Source organism: Gadus chalcogrammus, chromosome 15, assembly GCF_026213295.1.
Source record: "Gadus chalcogrammus isolate NIFS_2021 chromosome 15, NIFS_Gcha_1.0, whole genome shotgun sequence".
Lineage (NCBI taxonomy): Eukaryota > Metazoa > Chordata > Actinopteri > Gadiformes > Gadidae > Gadus > Gadus chalcogrammus.
In genome coordinates this window covers 26,086,726-26,105,344 of record NC_079426.1, presented here as the reverse complement: position 1 = coordinate 26,105,344, position 18,619 = coordinate 26,086,726, and the positions used below count along the sequence as shown (strand labels likewise).

At 43.1% G+C, this 18,619-nt stretch overlaps 1 protein-coding gene across 3 annotated transcripts in view; it reads left to right on the top strand.

The window, feature by feature from the left end:
- cdh11 (cadherin 11, type 2, OB-cadherin (osteoblast)) overlaps positions 1 to 18,619 on the top strand; it is a 173,257-nt gene that overhangs the window by 120,818 nt on the left and 33,820 nt on the right. For all 3 annotated transcript variants that reach the window (XM_056609395.1, XM_056609396.1, XM_056609394.1), the window contains exons 7-10: positions 9,489 to 9,676; positions 12,241 to 12,354; positions 13,168 to 13,307; positions 13,419 to 13,555. In XM_056609395.1, coding sequence (XP_056465370.1) covers positions 9,489 to 9,676; positions 12,241 to 12,354; positions 13,168 to 13,307; positions 13,419 to 13,555 — 579 coding nt within the window. The remainder of the gene's footprint in view (positions 1 to 9,488; positions 9,677 to 12,240; positions 12,355 to 13,167; positions 13,308 to 13,418; positions 13,556 to 18,619) is intronic.

The following is an 18,619-nucleotide window of genomic DNA, read 5'->3' as shown; positions in this document are numbered from 1 at the left end:
GAATAGTTGTTTATGCAACATAATATAGTAGTGTGTGTAAGAGAGAATTAGGGCTGCAACTAACGATTATTTTCATAATCGATTATTCGGTTGATTATTTTTTCGATGAATCTGATAAAAAAAAGAAACATTTGTAATTGCCGCATCTTTATTCAAAAACTGAACATTACTTCAAATTCACAGTGCAAACTAGGGATGGGCAAAATGATTCTTTTCCGGGAACTAGTTCTTTCAGTTCAGTTCACTATAACGATTCGTTCATTTGATTTGTTCGTTACGTCATTTGACAGGGAATCTCACAGGTGTCTGCCCCCCCCGCGAAACGGCCCTGAGAATAATTTAAGCGACTTCTAGGCTCTACCCCGCGTGAAAATTGACAAGATATACTATATAGTATAACCAGACGTCCCACCAATATTTATACCACTTGCTTACTCTCTATATGTCATTCATGGTTTTATATTAATAATTTTATTTTACTTTACATTTAATTCTTCATAATTCAGGCATTACAGAACTTTCATGGTCATAAATAAAAAATACGAACTGCAGTTTAATTTCTTTGTTTGTTCTTGAATTGACGTAGAATGGAGCAAAGACTCCTGGGATTGGAAAATGCTTTTATCCAATAAACAGACAGAGGTCAAGTCTATTTTCGGAAATGTAGGGGGATATATGAGTGGCCCCACGTCGAATGGTATGACCCAAGATACGTCAGACAGAAGCCATTTCTCAATTTGCGTACTTGTGCATGCTCGTGTGCTCGTGGACTCGTGAAACGTCATCAGTCGTTGCCCTAGCACTGTTCCAATTCGAAGCACGCATCAAGCGAGTACTGTCGTAAAACCCGGAAGTGTTCTTAATGCGTGCTCGATCTCGCCGTTTCACCGAGCATGCAAAGGAGGTGGCTCGTGTGTGCTTGCAACCGCTATAAATCCCAGGATGCATTTCGCACTCGCAGCAGTACGATGGCGGACAATATGGAGAAGACGCACAACTGTAGCTTAAGTTACTCTTAACTTATATATATATATTTATATAATATATAATATAATAATAATAATAATAATAATAATAATAATAATAATATATAAATATATATAAAGTCGTGTGTATATAGCTTATACACATGACAGGAAACGCATATCTTTTCAATTTTTATTCATTCAGAATATTTACATACTATTTGAAAATGAAAGAGGTTGGGATTTTGTTTTATATCATTTGTTTATATTGTGCAGTAGTATATGCCTAAATGAGGCCGTAGCACAGTTAACGGACGAGCAGAGGTGGTGACGTCATCGAGTCCGCTGCTGTTCCAATTGCAGGTCCGTACTCGCGTGCTCACAAGTCTGTGCTTGAAGTGCGGACTTGCCAAGTACGTACTTGCAAGTCATCGAGTCCGTAGTACGCGTGCTAGGAATTGAGAAACGGCTAGAGAAAGCGTGCAAATTCGACGGCACCACCTTGTCATTTGTTTACCCAGGTGCCATGGCAACACCATTGCTACCTCTCATTGGCTGAATCTTTGAGAATGTTGTAGACTCAATCGATGTAAGGTCGCGGGGAGACGAAGCTCTGTTCGTTTGTATATTTTATTTACGTGACCGTATTTTTGTTTTATGTTAAAAAAAAATAATCAAAGAACAAGTTCTCCTTGTTTTGGGGAACCAGTTCTCGTCGTTCACGTTCGGGATTCGTACGTTGTGAACGAATCGGTCGCGACCGACTCATCCCTAGTGCAGACTGAAGTGTAAAAACATCAGGTTATTGCTCCAACATCCCGGAACTATTAAAAGTTATATTAAATTTAGAGCTGTCAAGCGATTAAAATATTTAATCGCGATTAATCGCATTAATGTCATAGTTAACTCACGATTAATCGCGATTAATCGCAAATTCTTTTTCTATGCTAAATATCCCTTGATTTTTTTGTCCCATAATTCTTCTCATTTTAATTCTCTTATCAACATGGTGAAGTGCATCGGCTTGCCTTGTGCAAACGATTTCTTATTGATAACAACATTGGCATATACTGATCAAAACAGGACGATACAAAAAAAGAGCCTATAGTGCAATTGAACGACTGCTTTGAACAAATGTCATTTGAACATAGCAGTCAGGCTACTGCTTCTTTGTTTTGAGCCAAAACAAAAAAAAAATATATATATATATTTTTTTTTAAATAAAATAATTGCGCCGTTAAAATTGGTTTGCGTTAACGCCGTTAATAACGTGTTTAACTGACAGCTCTAATTAAATTATAAAAAAATTAAAAAACATAACTGGGATAACACAAAAAAAACATGCAATGTTTGATATACATTTATATATATACAGTACATAAGGGAAGTCCATGGTTAGCCGATAAGATCTTTAACCGGGAAATACTAACAGTTAAAAATAATTTAAATCATGATCATAGCTCAAGATAGGAGGTTAAACAGGTCATAATTATATCTTTACTATCTATTTTATATTGCTGGGAAAACAAGTTTTTGCCAAAACATCAAATTTCTTATTTTTTGTGTTGCATTTGAACACATCAATCATATTATTGAGCCGACCTGAACACATCACATTTGACACTGTTTGCTACTTTTTTTAAGCTAACTAGTTCTATATCCTGCCGATTTGAACATGGATTTAAAAACTGGATTACTATTTTTAACTGACGGGACATTCTACGACGTCCGGTTGTGTGATTACTGATTACTGCCGCTGCTTTGAATGACTGTTGATGCACGCGGTGCGGACTCCGAGCCCGTCGGCACACCATCTGCAGCATCAGCAGCTGACAGGGTTTTTGGTTGGACTGGTTGGATACTGAGTTGGAGGAGTTTTTTTAACCCAAAGACAGTGAAGGTATACACTTTTATATAAGCCTACAATCCAGCGTTAAGATATGAACAAAATACAAGCTGTGGTCGCTCACACTAAAGCTCGCTGTGGGCGTTCATGAACCATGAACCAACCTGTCGGCGGCTGGATGTAAACAGTGCCGCGCTTACGAGTGACGTATTAACCGTGCGACTCAACGAATCGATGACCAAATTCGTTGCCAACGCTTATAGTAATCGATTTTCATCAATTTTATCGATTCGTTGTTGCAATGTCAATGCACTTTTCACCCCTGAATAACAGTAAAAGCTATTGAATAATTGATTTGCATGCGTAGTATACTACACTTTCCATTGAACAATTACCCCTGTTACCCATAAATTGACTAATTTTATAATGTAATTGTAGCAGGTTCCAAATGCGTGCGAGCAGGCAGAGTTGTCAACCCTCAGCGGGAGATCGTTTTAATGTCTTTTAAAGCCGAACAAAATCACTTAAACTATAAACATGGTTCTCTCAGAGGATCTCTTGGGTCTGTTCTGGATCTCTCTGGTCCGTTTTCTCCCGGATTCCTTTCTCCTCACTACAACACAAAGCAGGCACATAAGTACAAACACTCCCTGATTGAGTGCTCACACCTGCTCGCACTCAGGTCCAATCCCCCCAGCCAATCCGGTGCGCTCCCAACCTGCCCATACTCCCCCTGCAGGCCAGACGTCGCACGTCCCCCCACAGTAATCAAATGCTAGCTGCTTTCAGACACATGTGTAAGTCCTGATATTTCCTGCTTCTCTCCTGATGGGCCGTATGTGTGAACAACATATCCTGGCATTTGTACCCTGAAAATCTCCTGAATAATACTAGCCCTGAGGTAGTATTTTCTCCGTAGAAAATGTAAATTTCCTTATGTGAATGAGGAGTGGAAAGTCTGTATTTCTCAAACCACTTCAGTGGGCGTGTTGATGATGCTTCTGCATGTCATTGAGTGGCCCCCTAAATGATATCAGCCTGTTGCCTTTTGGTTGCTGAATGGTTAAAAAATATTTAAATGTTTGCACTGCTTTTAAGAGTCATTTGTGGTGAACGCTAAAAGATAGGTCTTATCATAATCCTAAAATGACACATCAGATAATAAATTACCATAAATTAGTTCAAAGCTGCATGTGTATTGAAAATGTTTTTTATTATTATTATTGACAACAGCAGCTGACGATAGTCAGCTGAACATTATAGGGTCCCATCATTCCACTCCTTGTTTTCTCTGTTAAACAAAGAAATCAACTACATTTGACCAAGTGTTAGTAATAGCCTATGTGGAAAAAAATACGCTCTCTTTCTCCAGTAACGCCATTCTTCTTCGTTGTTTTTTCTATTTGTCTCTAACTCATGCTCAAATATTTCATCGATCGATGATTCCGATTTTGTGGATGCAACGGAATATATGATGCATTATTTTAGCAACATTTAAGATAATCGCGATGAGTTCTGCCTCCTTTTTGTCTATGGTCAAATCAAAACAAACTACAGTGACAGCGGCAACACTTATCCCGACTCTCAGACCCTACGTAATATCCCGCCCCCCTAAACCCCCCATTGATTCTACTGATGTCTAAACAACATTGATCTCCGCATATAAAGCATCAAGTGTGAATCACCCTCAGGGTTGAATCTCCTGAATTACAAATTTGATTTTTGATTTGATTCAACTTTATTGTCACTAGCAGAGTATAGATACAAAACTAATGAAATGCAGTTGACATCCAACCAGAAGTGCAAAAGAAAAATTTAAATACCAAAAAGTTAGCCGTTTAAAAAGTGCAGTGCTAGAAAGTGCAGTTCAGGGCAGTAATGAGTGTAAACAGTTGGACATTGCATAAAGTGAGATGCAACAGCTATGCAGGTAACCAATGTGTGAAAACGGCTTATAAGTAGAAAATTATGATGCTTGCTTCATAACGTAAGGAGGAAATTATTATACTTGCTTCATTAGGTAATAGGTTAACCAAAATGTTATTTGTTGTAACATTATAGGCAAAACGTTATTATATTATGCTCTCAGAAATGTGTCACATTATCGACTGGGGTTGCAACATTATTGCTATGGGTTTAATTACAACTAGAGGTTGAGTGCGATTAACGCGCACGCGTAAACTCTAGCAGGGGCGGATGGTGTATAGGGGCGATTTGGGCGACGCACTACCAACTGGGAGAAAGAGGATTTTTATTTTTTTTATTCTATCATGGCAAAAGTAGTTTTCAGTGTTCTAGACCTATTATCTGTCATTGTCCAAACAGAATCATCAGATTCAAGTCGCGTTTCAAATGGTCCCGCCTCTATGGGCGAATTCATCGACGTGGAAAATCGCCCAAGCCTTCTCCGTTGACTCTAATCTTAAAACTTTTTTTTCCGGAAATTGAGCCTTCAATGCATTTTCAATGGGGATTTGGGACTCGCCCTAACGTGCTTGCGTCATACGTAACTGAGCAAAGAGCGCGAAGGGATATCTTCGATCAAGTCACTTGCTGATTTCAACATGGCTGCAAATGTGCGCAATTCCGTTTCGTCTCTCAAAGAAGTTCCTTTTGGTCGACGATCCAATTCAGAAAAATTGGAAATTGGAAATGAAATATATTGTATATAGTTCTCTGCAAACCTATGGTGGCATCATGCCTTCAGAGTGTATATTGTATATAGTTCTCTGCAAACCTATGGTGGCATCATGCCTTCAGTGTGTATATTGTATATAGTTCTCTGCAAACCTATGGTGGCATCATGCCTTCAGTGTGTATATTGTATATAGTTCTCTGCAAACCTATGGTGGCATCATGCCTTCAGTGTGTATATTGTATATAGTTCTCTGCAAACCTATGGTAGCATCATGCCTTCAGTGTGCATATTGTATGTAGTTCTCTGCAAACCTATGGTGGCATCATGCCTTCAGTGTGCATATTGTATGTAGTTCTCTGCAAACCTATGGTGGCATCATGCCTTCAGTGTGTCTTGAACAACCACACATAAAAGGTTGCACATTTTACATTGATCATTTATCGTATTTGTCTAAATGCATACTTAACTGTAGATAGATTTATGAGTGAAGTTACCAACACAATAGTTTGTCCGTAACACACTCACCCCTTTTAGAATCACATTCTCTCACTCTCACTCTCTCACAAACACACATACAGATAGAGACAGAGAGAGAATGTTAACTTGTGTATACTGGTAATTCCCAATTATTATTGATGTATTTGCACCTTTAAGCTTGCTGAATTCTACAAGGCAAATAAATTAAGTAAAAACGTAGTTCCCCGGCTCCATTCGTCTTTCTAAGGAAATGTTCTATTTTGTCTTTATTATTTTGTCAGAATGCACCAGAATGCTTCGTTTTTATATGAAAAACACAAAAAGATCTTCGGGGAGAGGAGGGCCCCAGACCCCCCTACAGGGGTTTGGTTTACAAACTTTCTGCCCCCCCCTATAATAAAATTCACCAGCCGCCACTGAACTCTAGTATATATAAATATGTGTGTGTGTATGTGTTTGTGCATTGTGTGCGTCTGTGTGTGTGTGTGTGTGTGCACATGTTTGCCTACACATGAATGTTTCAGGGTTATTTGAGGTGTAGAGCATTAAAGACAACCGCAGAAGGTGTGGTATTTCCAAGGCCTGAGGAAATAGGGGCTAATTCTTCATCGTTGCTGTCCTTGTTATTGAGCCTGCTTATTAAGATTCATATCTGATACACAATCCTGTAACATTTGCTTGATTTGCCGATACGAGCAATGTCTGATTTTGATCATCTGGTGATGAATGATTTGAATTGATCGTGGAGAGATGCGCTGAAACATTCTTCAGTCACAGAAACACCTGCACAGAGACAGTGTTTCACAGATCTCAGAGTCAGACACCGTTTGCAACATTGATCTTTCCTGCTGTGTGCGTAATGAGCCGCTAACAAGAGGCACACATTCAGAAATCAAACAAGTGGGTAATAGTGCACTCTGAAAATGGCCCCTCTGGACCCTCTGTCGGTACCAATGTCTCTTGTACTCATGCATACGACTCCAGAAACACAAGGTCACCATGATCTTCAGTTGAGGTGAATCCTGCATATCTGTCATAAGATGCTCACAAGAACTGAAGAGAGGAAAGAGAGAGAGAGACCGATAGAGAAAAAAAACTAAATATGATAAACAACCAATAGGATGAAGAAAGAGACAACCCAAGTTGACCTAGGACATTTGCTATGTATATATATATATATATATATATATATATATATATATATATATATATATATATAGGAAGAGATAGAAAGAGAGAGGGGTATTGATGGATCATGGATGGACAGATGGATGGATAGAAAAATAGATTTTTGTAACTGCCTGTGAATTTTGTCCTGTCACTGTGGAAAAAGATTTAAAATGGAAATCTCTCTTTCTCGTTCTAGCAGTGTCTCTGTTTTCCTTTGTCCATTCATGCTGTCCCCCAGGCAGTTCGTCTCCTTCCTCTATCTTTCTTCCTTTCTGTTCTCTCACTCTTCTGCTCGCTCTCATTACAGCAAATGTCTAGCCTGCTTTGTCCCTATCACTATCTCCCTATCTCGCTCACCCTTATTTCATCCATACTCTCTTGCCGCCTCTGCCCATCTCCCGCCTCCCTTGTTTCAGCTCTCAGCTAGAAAACAACTAGAGGAGAGGGGAAACAAAAGAAAAAGACGGAGCAGGAGAGGACAGGGGGAGGGAGAAGAGAAAGGAAGTCTGTGCAGTAACCGTATAAGGAGCAGAATGGGAGGAAGGAGATTGAGTGTTATTTGTTTTATTCTCCTATGTCACATGTTTGTGGTTGAGGAAGTGCATACTCTAGATTTAATCCAGTCATTAGATATGAGTGACCATCTGCATTGCATCTCATTACGCATAAATCCCATTAGTGGCTCGTCTGTGTTTCTACATGGCGAGATTCATCCCAATATGGACTCATGATGGAACAAAAAATTCTATAATGTGCTCAAATGACACATTCACGCACACACACACACACACACACACACACACACACGCTTGCATACAAACACACACAAACATGTACAAACACACACATATTACATACATACCGTTTCACACCTGAAAGAGAATCTCCCAGATGGTAGGAATGAGGACAGTGATTGTTTATTTATTCAGGACGAGAAAAACTTGGAGCGAAAAGAGGGAGAGAGAGATGAGGAATGACACAGATATGGGAATAAAAAGGAGACCAACTTGATATAAGAACAACCCATATTTTGTCTTATGTGATCACAATGATGATCACATAAGAAATAGGTAATACTCACTCACTCACTCCCTCGCTTACTCTCTCACTATCACACTCCCTAACTCACTCACTCTCTCCCTCATTCCCTATCTCATTCACACACTCCCTCACTCATTCACACCCTCCCTCACTCACACACTCCCTCACTCCCTCATTCCCTAACTCACTGCCTCACTCACTCACTCCCTCATTCCCTATCTCACTCCCTCACTCACTCAAACCCTCCCACACTCACACACTCCCTCACCCACACACACACACTCACTCACTCATTCCCTAACTCAGTCACTAACTCCCCTTACTTCCACTCACTCACTCCCTGGGTACTGGAGGAGGAGGTTCAGAGATGAGGGGAGAGGATACATATGGTGCTCAAATTCTGCAAGACTGGTGTCTATACCCATAGACACACCAGGTACACATCACACAAATACACATATTGCATGCGCACACACACACACACACACACACACACAATCTCACACACACACACACACACACACACACACACACACACACACACACACACACACATATAATCATACACACACACACACACACACACACACACACACACACACACACACACACACACACACACACACACACACACACACACACACACACACACACACACACGTACAAATACACTTACACAAACGATTATATTAATATCCTTTGGGCGAGATTGGACAGATGGATTTGAGTTAATCCCTGAGGGTGAAAGTGACCCAGCCTCCAGAGTTAACACCGGCCTCGTCCTCCATAATGAGGCTGACACCTGTATAGGTTACAACAGCCAAAATGAAATTAATAACCACCAGCTCAAAAACGGATTTGACTAAATAAAATTTGAGCTATGCACAGCATCTGTCTAAATCGTCCTTCCAAAGCGTATTACCTGTTACACTCCATTCATTTACTGTTGAAAAAGGGGGGTCGCCTACATTTTTCTTCTCCTCTTCTCACCTGAACTGCAGTCTAAATGTTTCCCATTCCCACTCTTTTCATGCTTGTTGTCAATCCCAGTATCGCAGTATGTGTCCTTGTGTGTGTGTGTGTGTGTTTGTGTATGTGTTCATGTGTATGTGTGTGTTCTTATGTGTATATGTGTGTGTGTGTGTGTGTTGGTTTTTGTCTGTGTGTTTGTGGATGTGTATGTGTGAATGTGTGTGTGTGTGTGTGTGTGTGTGTGTGTGTGTGTGTGTGTGTGTGTGTGTGTGTGTGTGTGTGTGTGTGTGTGTGTGTGTGTGTGTGTAGTAGTTTGTGTCTGTGTTTGTGTCGATCTGGAATTACCACTGGATGTAATGAGTCCTGTCTATGTCTGCAGGTGTGTACACAATGTCGGTGTCGGAGGACAAGGTGTCGGGGGAGGAGGTGGGCCGCCTGAAGGCCAAGGACCCCGACCAGGGGGAGAACGGGCTGGTCAGTTACCGGCTGACGGAAGGCGACGGCCTGGGGGTGTTCGAACTCACCACCGACTCCCAGACCAGGGAGGCCGTCATCAAGCTGAAGAAGGTGGGGACCTGATAACAGATGGGGGGGGGGGGGGGACAGAGGAGATCAGATACGTTGAAGAAAACAGAGGGGAAGCAATAACTAAGGAACAACCTAGAGCTTACACACACACACACACACACACACACACACACACACACACACACACACACACACACACACACACACACACACACACACACACACACTCATGCACGCACACACGTACACACACACACACACACACACACATGCACGCACACACACACACAATGCAAACACTCAAGCTTAATTCAACAGTTATAGGATCATCTCTCTGCCTCCTGTGCCTGGAATTTGTCTTCATCTCTAAAAAGTGTGTCAGCGTTTACTGAGACTTCGCTTCCTGCCACTAATTGTGTGACACGAGGAGTTTCTTTCAGTGTTAGCCCATAGTGGAAAGTTGTTGTAAACTGCTTGCTGAGTGCGTTGATGACTGAAACAGGGCAGACTATCAAACTAATGAGACCAACTGACTAGACTCAACTGGGCCATTGTGTGTTGATGAGTGTATGCTTGTGTGTGCGTGCTCTATATGTGTTTACGCGTAGGTCAGGGAAATCAATAGCTTTGGCCCCACAAGGCACACCCTGCAAAATTACAGCCTATACGTACACATGCACACGCATGCACAACCAACCACCACACAAACTCACAGTGACACACACACTCACTCACCCACACATACAAACACAAATGCACAGGCACACACACACACACACACACACACACACACACACACACACACACACACACACACACACACACACACACACACACACACACACACACACACACACACACACACACACACACAGCACAGGGATGCGCTTTAATCATCTATTCTCTTTCAACTTTAATCTGACGATAGCAGTCTACAGAATTTTAAGCTTTATTTCAAGTGCTGCTGCTGTGTGTGTGTGTGTGCGTGTGTAGGTGTGTGTGGATGTCTGTGTGTGTTTGTGCGTGCGTATGTGTGTGTCTGTGTGAGATGGGAGTGGGGTTGTTGTAGTGGAAGAGGACGGTATAGTGAATACCATTATCTGCTTCTGATTACAAGGAGATGGAGAAGGGGGATAGATTGGAAATAGAGGGAGGGGGGAGCGGTTGGATTGTAGGGTTTGAAATGTGAGACGTAGAACTATAGGGGTGGAGGAACAGGTTGGAGAGAGACTGATGAAGGAATAGAGGGGGGCTGAGGAGAGAGATGGACAGGGATAGACAGAGAAAGAGAGAGGGGGGAGGAGAGAGAGAAACAGAGATAGAGGGGGGAGGAGGGAGAGAGAGGTTGAGGAGAGAGAGAGAGAGAGAGAGAGAGAGAGAGAGAGAGAGAGAGAGAGAGAGAGAGAGAGAGAGAGAGAGAGAGAGAGATATATCAGAAATGGGAAACAGGAAACATTTGTATTGGAACTGTTGCTGCACATTTCATGCCTCTATCGTGACATCTGACTCCCACAATGAAAGAGGGAAGCCATTATGGCTGTGAGAAGAGAACACACACTGGCTCCACATGCCACGCATGACTACATAAGCCAACCATTTTGAAGACCACCGAGACTCTAGAAGGTCCCTTGACCCAGCTCGGTGTGTATTCACTCTTTGAAGTTCCACACAACATATAATTCATTTAATTCTGTGTCCCAAATCCTGCAGCTTTTAAACAGCTTACCTATCATCTTATATCGGCCCTGGGGAAGATGAGCCAGACTACATGGGTTTCAACTTCCTTTTAAACCTGGGAAAGATTGAAAAATAAAGGGGTAGCTATAGATAGGATAAAATTAATAAACTGTAGTAGTATAGGATAAGTAATACCTTGTGGTATTTGATTAGTATCTGATTAATCCCAGAGGGGAACCTGAGTTTGGCTGGGTGTCACTCAGTACTGAGAATCTAGGATACAAAGATATTTGTATCTTTCATGGCTGATATCAATAGAATATGCAAAAATAGGAACATACAAAATGTGCTCAAATAAATGCCATGGTCCCAAGAGATAATACCTATGTCTTATCCCTGAACCACTGATTAGTATCTAGCGTGTATGGATCGATGGAAGATATGCCGCACGATTTTGAAGTCCTGCTTTTATTTCTATTTTTAGCTGCAGTGGTTAGTATAGACTATAAACAGTTTGAATTGCTGCAGTTTGCGTTTTACATGCAGGAAGAGCTCCCCCTAGCCAGCGACCAATGAACTGCAATGCCCACAGCATTTCTGTTCAAACTGAACCACAGTCCATATCAAAATAAAGAAAACATATTATTTTATCGTCCAAACCATTCGCAAAGTCATGACGCAGCATAATGTGAATCTCCGTTTGGAATTTCATTATCATATTGCTCTGTCTGTGTATATTGGATAAAAAACAATAAAAACAATGAATGAATTAATCTCTCTCTCTCTCTCTCTCTCTCTGACTCTCTCTCTCTCTCTCTCTCTCTCTCTCTCTCTCTCTCTCTCTCTCTCTCTCTCTCTCTCTCTCTCTCTCTCTCTCTCTCTCTCTCTCTCTCTCTCTCTCTCTCTCTCTCTCTCTCTTCCACCAGATGGTGGACTATGAGACCAAGCGGACCTACATGTTGAGGATAGAGGGGTCCAACCCTCATGTTGACCCTCGATTCACCGCTTGGGGCCCCTATAGGGATGAGGCCACAGTCAAGGTAATGTGTATGCCTGTATGGTTGTGTGTGTGTGTCAGTGTGTGTGTGTGAGAGTGTGTTCATGTGCGTGACTGTGGTTTGTGCCTCTGTGTGCGCGTTTTTTATTTGTGTGTTTTTTTATGCATCTTTGTGCCTTTGAGTGCCTTAAAAGCAGAGAAGCTACAATAACACAGCTTTCCTGTCTGCCTACTTCTCCTCTTCCTCCATCTCTGCCCCCCTCCTTCTGCACATGCTCTGTGTTTCCCTTTATGTCTCTCACCTCATCCTCCACTCCCTGTGTCTGCCCTGTTCCTCCACCTCTCTGGATTCTCTCTCTCTCTGTATATCTTTCATCCTCCACTCCCTGTGTCTTCCCTGTTCTGCCACCTCCACCTCTCTGTATTCTCTCTGTCTCTCTGTATTCCCTCTCTCTCTCTGTATATCCCGCCAACTGCTCCTCCACCTCTATCTCTCTGTATTCTCTCTCACTCTCTGTATCTCCCTTCCCCTGTTCAACCACCTCCACCTCTCTGTATTCTTTCTCTCTGTCTGTATCTCCATTCCCCTGTTCCTCCACCTCTATATATTCTCTCTCTCACTCTGTGTCTCCCTTCAACTGTTCCCCCACCTCTCTGTATTCTTTCTCTCTGTCTGTATCTCCATTCCCCTGTTCCTCCACCTCTATATATTCTCTCTCTCACTCTGTGTCTCCCTTCAACTGTTCCCCCACCTCTCTGTACTCTCTCTCTCTCTCTCTCTCTCTCTCTCTCTCTCTCTCTCTCTCTCTCTCTTCAACTATTTGACCATCTCTCTGTATTCTCTCTCCCTCTGTAGATCATGGTGGAGGATGCCGATGAGCCCCCAGTATTCGTAGCCCCCAGCTATAACTTTGAGGTGGAGGAGAACGCACCGGCGGGGACCCAGGTGGGGAGGGTGCATGCCAAGGACACGGACGTAGCTAACAACCCTGTCAGGTAACACTCACTGGTGAACATCGTTCTCATCAAGAGCTATAAGGGAAGCTCAGAAGGAACTAGCTTTCCTAGACATGCTGCTGATTCTGAACCTCCATGTTTCCCTCCTAGGTACATGATTCCTCGCTATACAGACGTGGAACAGTTTTTTAGTGTCAACTCCGAGGACGGCATGATTACCTCCACCAGACCTCTGGACAGAGAGGCACAGGCCTGGCACAACATCTCAGTGGCAGCCGCCGAAATAGGTACAAACACACCAGCATACACACACACACAGGCGCACACACGCAAACACACCCACGCGAGCCAGCACACACACACACACACACACGTCATAATAGTTAATGTATGCACAATGATACATTTGCTCACATCCAGACATCTTTCACTCGACATAAAGATGAAGCATTTGCAATCTTTTCAACTATATAGTTCACTTTGTATTTTTCGCTGTGACTGTCAGGTTAACATATTCAGGGTTGTTGCTTCCTCGTTGCTCATTGGATTGGTACAGTAAACACGTTCCAGTCTAAAGCTGAAGGCTGTAGTGAGTCCAGTAGTTTGTTGGTTTGGTTGCTTACTCACACGTCAAAAAAGGTTCTTAGTGCATTGGATAGATTTCACAAAGAAGTGTCCAACAGTAACCCAGAAGCAGAAATAATACATAAGGTGGACCCCGCTTGCGGCCCTCTCTAGAGTGAGCCACCGGGCCCCGCTAGATGCCCTCTCTAGAGCCAGCGGGCCCCGCTAGAGGCCCCCGCTACAGCCACTGGGCCCCTCCCTGGTATTCTGTGGTCGCTGCTCAACAACCAGCCCAGCAGGGCTGTGGTTTCCTTGTGGCGAGCTTGACGCCAGACGGCCAGATGGTTATGGGCTCGCAGCCCCACAAACTAGGACCATTTCAGGCAACACTAACCGCCGGGAGGCCCCAGGAAGCAGAAATCAAGGGGTGCATAATAACAGGATAGAGGAGGCTCGCTGGAATGGGAACCAGAGAATGTGAGGCAGCAGCACACACAGAGTTTGGTTGTTATGAGTTATGAAGAGAGAGAGAGAGAGCTGAGTTATACTTCTCTCCTCTCTTTATTTCATATTCTGGTGTAGGGCCTCTGCTTTGTATGTAAAAATGTCTCCATCTGCTCTTCTTCCTTAGTCTCTCAATTTATATTTGCTGCTGTTTATCTCTCAGTTCATCATCTTTGATATGTATGAGATTCTCTCTCTGTCTCCCTCTCTCTCTCTTTCGCTCCCCCCTCTCTCTCTCTTTATATCTCTCTTTCTCTCTCACCCCCTTCTCTCTCTCTCGTCCTATTTCTCTCTCTCTCTCTCTCTCTCTCTCTCTCTCTCTCTCTCTCTCTCTCTCTCTCTCTCTCTCTCTCTCTCTCTTTTTCTAACTTTATTATTGTCTATTTGTTTGTTTTTGTATGTTCGTTTTGTTTATTAATGACCTCTCTAGTTTGGTCGGTTAATTTATGTTTGTCAAACTTGTTTGGATTGTTCGTGTAACTTTGTTAACGTTGACGTCGTTACCGGCCTGGCAGGGCATAATGCCCGCAGGTACGAGTTCGGAGGCGGTTGGGGAGAAGCTTTCACGGCAGCATGGCGTAAAGCTCTCCCCCGCTGCTCAGGTGTCCGTAGAGGAGTGCTGCTTGGCGATTGGGGAGAAAGTGGGGTGTAACTCAGTTAAGTTTGCCTCGCGAATGAATAGTGCAGTGTTCAATTTTCTAGATAGTGTGGATAAGGTTAATAGTGTCGTGGAGAGCGGAGAGGTAATTTGTGATTTATTTACTCAAGTTCTGCCGCTTGCAAGCCAGCCAGCAAGAATTTCGCATGTTCCTCCGTACGTAAGCAACGAGGCTTTGGGGAGAGAACTGGGCCGGTACGGACACCTGGTGTCTGGACTTGGGGGAAAATCCCCCAGTGTAAAGCATGTTTACCTACAGAAGATATCGTGGCGACTCCTCCGGGGTCGTACAGGGGATTCTGGGTATCCAGGTTGCATGTTGACCAAAGGGGCTTTGTCGTCCTTTTGGTAGTTGTTTGGATAAGTGGGGATAACGGGTTTAGGGTCTTTATTGGTTGTGTGTTAATTGTGTGTAGTTTGATTGTTGTGTGATCGCGACCATTAGTGAGAGTGTTGTGTGTGTCTGTTATGTTTGGTGTTCGTTAATAAAGGCAGTCCGTAGTCGTGAACCACAGCCGGGAGCTGGTAACCAGCTGCCGCCGCCGGGAGGGGGAACGCTTGCACACACACACCTACGCAGCGACTTCCCTGCTGCGGCTAGGGATGAGCTGGCCCTTCATGCATTCCTTCAGGGACTTTCCCCGCCGCGGCTGGGGCAACACATCCGCCTCATCCTGCCCCCGACCCTCGATATGGTCCTCTACGTGGCGGAACGGGCAGTGCCGGAAATTTCCGACCAACCCAGCATGCCGCTGGCCCACAATATGTTTTCGTGGTCTTAAAAAATATTGAAGTCGATCTAAATCTAGTCTTGAAATTCAAGGTAGAAAATTCTGATTACAGTCTTTCACACATCGGACAATTTGAAGTGTTTCAAGTGCGGACAGGAGGGGCATTTTGCCTTTTTTTGTGCATCATTGAGCGGTTGTGCGGGGGTTCCCCCGGCGTCTGCCGCTGACGGGGTCCCTTCGGTGGCTACCGCGGCTGTTGCTGCTGACGCGGTGGCTAGGCCTGGCACGATAACACATTTTTCTGGCCGATTAATTGCCCCAGAAATTATTGCGATAAGCGATAATATTGCCGTTTTTCAACTAATATAATGATAATGGCATAATAATGCAAGTACACCCTTTCGAAGATCAATAAACTTTTATTTTTAAAGAACACTGGAACTGGACGTCTGGAAGACATTTAAAATATCCAGAATAAATTAACAAAACAACCAAAAACAATCTATTATAAAAAAAAAATGCTCTTGAATAAAAACCAAACACCACCAAAAACAATAAATATAATTGAAACACTAAATAAAAAGGATGTAAAGGATTGCGCTTCAAAAAAGAATAAACACGTGTAACGCCAGGGCTCCGCTTCCCACACAGACCATGCAACAAGTGACTTGTTGCATGTCACTTGTTGTGACCCCCTCGTCACTTGACGAGGGGGTTTACTCGTTGTGCCCTGTAATTATGAGCCGGAGCCCGATTTCAACCCGACATTTGTTACTCAGGCATACCCTGCTAAATATATATCATATATTTAAATATATATAATGCATAGAACGCCGGTCATTATCGGGAAAATAAGCCCCGACAGGGGGAACAGGCGACCGACGTGCAGCGGAGGTGTCTTGCTACGCCCTGAAGGGGCTTATTTTCGATAATGACAGGCGACGTTCTATACATTATCCCGCTTATTACACGGCTACTTGCCAAAACGAAAACATAACTTCACATGGTGTGTCTTTTTACAATTTATTCGTTAGCAGCATTCTTAGTGTTGATCAGCAGAGAAATAGTCTGCCAAAGACGTTGACGTTGCTTAGCAACCGAAGACGCTGGGGTTGACAAGTTACCGGACTACTATCTATACAAGTGAACGGAGCGTTCCACGGCATTGAGAAGACCCGTGTAATAAAGGCCTATAATATTTCTGTTTATGGCATTGATTTCTTCTCAGATTAGGCCAATAAAGCAATGATACAAAAAAAAGAGTAGAAATTATTGGAAATTATTGCAGCCGGCAAAAAAAATATCGCACAATTGATTTATTACATATCGCGACAGGCCTAGCGGTGGCCCCGGGGCCTGCTGCTGACGCTACCGCTGGCGCGGTCCCTCCGGCGGCTACCGCTGATCCCGTGGCGCCGGCAGGCTTCTGCTGCACCGGCACGGTGCCCCCGTCGCGGGCCGCTGTCACGGTGCTCCCGGTGCCTGCCGCAGTCGCGGTACTCCCGGTTGCTTCGGTGCCACTGGCGGCTCTTGCGGCTGTGGTCCCCCAGATTTCCGCGATGGCCCCCTCTTATGTGGTGCCCCCCGGTAGTCGCCAAGATTGTTCCCCCGGTGGCTGTGGTGGATGGTTTTGTTGAGCCATTGGTTGTACCGACGCCCGACGTCGTTGTCGTGCAGAAGGGGTGTGTAGTTGGATATGAGGTGGCAGAGGAGGTGCAGGAAACGTCTGACCTTGGGCAACATGTTAGCCCACATTATTTAAAGGAAGAAGAAGTGGAGGAGGGGATGGAAGAGGATTCCTTGAAAGTGTCATGTAAAAGAAAGAAATGAGGTGCCGAAAAGAACAATTCCAAAGTAAAAAGAATAATAAGCTCTTCTTCCGAGGTGTCTGATACAGAATTGATGAATGATTCTCAACCCCAAGAACAAGAAGATAGGCCCACTGATTATTCTTTTGAAAGCATTAAAAGATTCTTAGACAAAACAAAAGGGCACAGAATACAAGTGGGAAAGTACTGTTTTTATTGAGTCCGTAAAACATATTGGCTTGAAAAAGAACACTGGGGAATCTTCTGACAGTGTTTTTTTCTGATCAGGAAAGATTTCGCCTTAAAAAATGTATTGTAAAAGCGAAATTTGAGATTGCTTCCAATGATGAAAGTTTTTAAGCAATTTTCTCTTTTTTATTGTATAAGTGTGTTTCTTTCAATACAGCCCTTCCCTTTTAAAACCATGACTGTTTTAAAAGAGCATCTCTCGAACAATTATTTAAAGATAAGATACTTGACATTTTATTCATACAGGAAACACATAGCACACTTGATAACGAAAGAGATTGGAAAAAAGAGTGGAGTGGAGATGTCTTTTTAAGTCTTATATCTTATTTAATAGTGGTGGAGTTGGCATTTTGTTTTCCAATCATTTTAAACCAGTTTCATTGAACGAGGAGGTGGTAGTGGAAGTACGACTTTAAAAAGTTAAAACACAGTATGAAGAAGTGAAAATGGTTTCTATTAATGTTTATGCCCCAACCAAAGGGACTGACCAGTTATTGTTTTTAGACACACTTGGCGAAGTAATAAGCCAATGTGATAGTGATGAGTATTTGTTTTTAGGAGGTGATTTTAACTCCCCTGGATCACCTGGAGCCTCATTCTGTCTCTCTGAGGCGACTAACGCTTCTAACGGCGTCTTGTGAGTTGAGGGACGTGTGGAGAAGTTTCCATGGTATTCAGAAACAGTACACCTGGGCTCACACAAAAGACAATGTTTTATAACTAGCTAGGCTAGATAGGTTTTATTGTTTTAAGCACCACCTCAATATTTTTAGAAGCAGTTTTATTATTCCTGTTGGTTTTACTAACCATTGTATGGTACATTGCTCAGTTTTTACT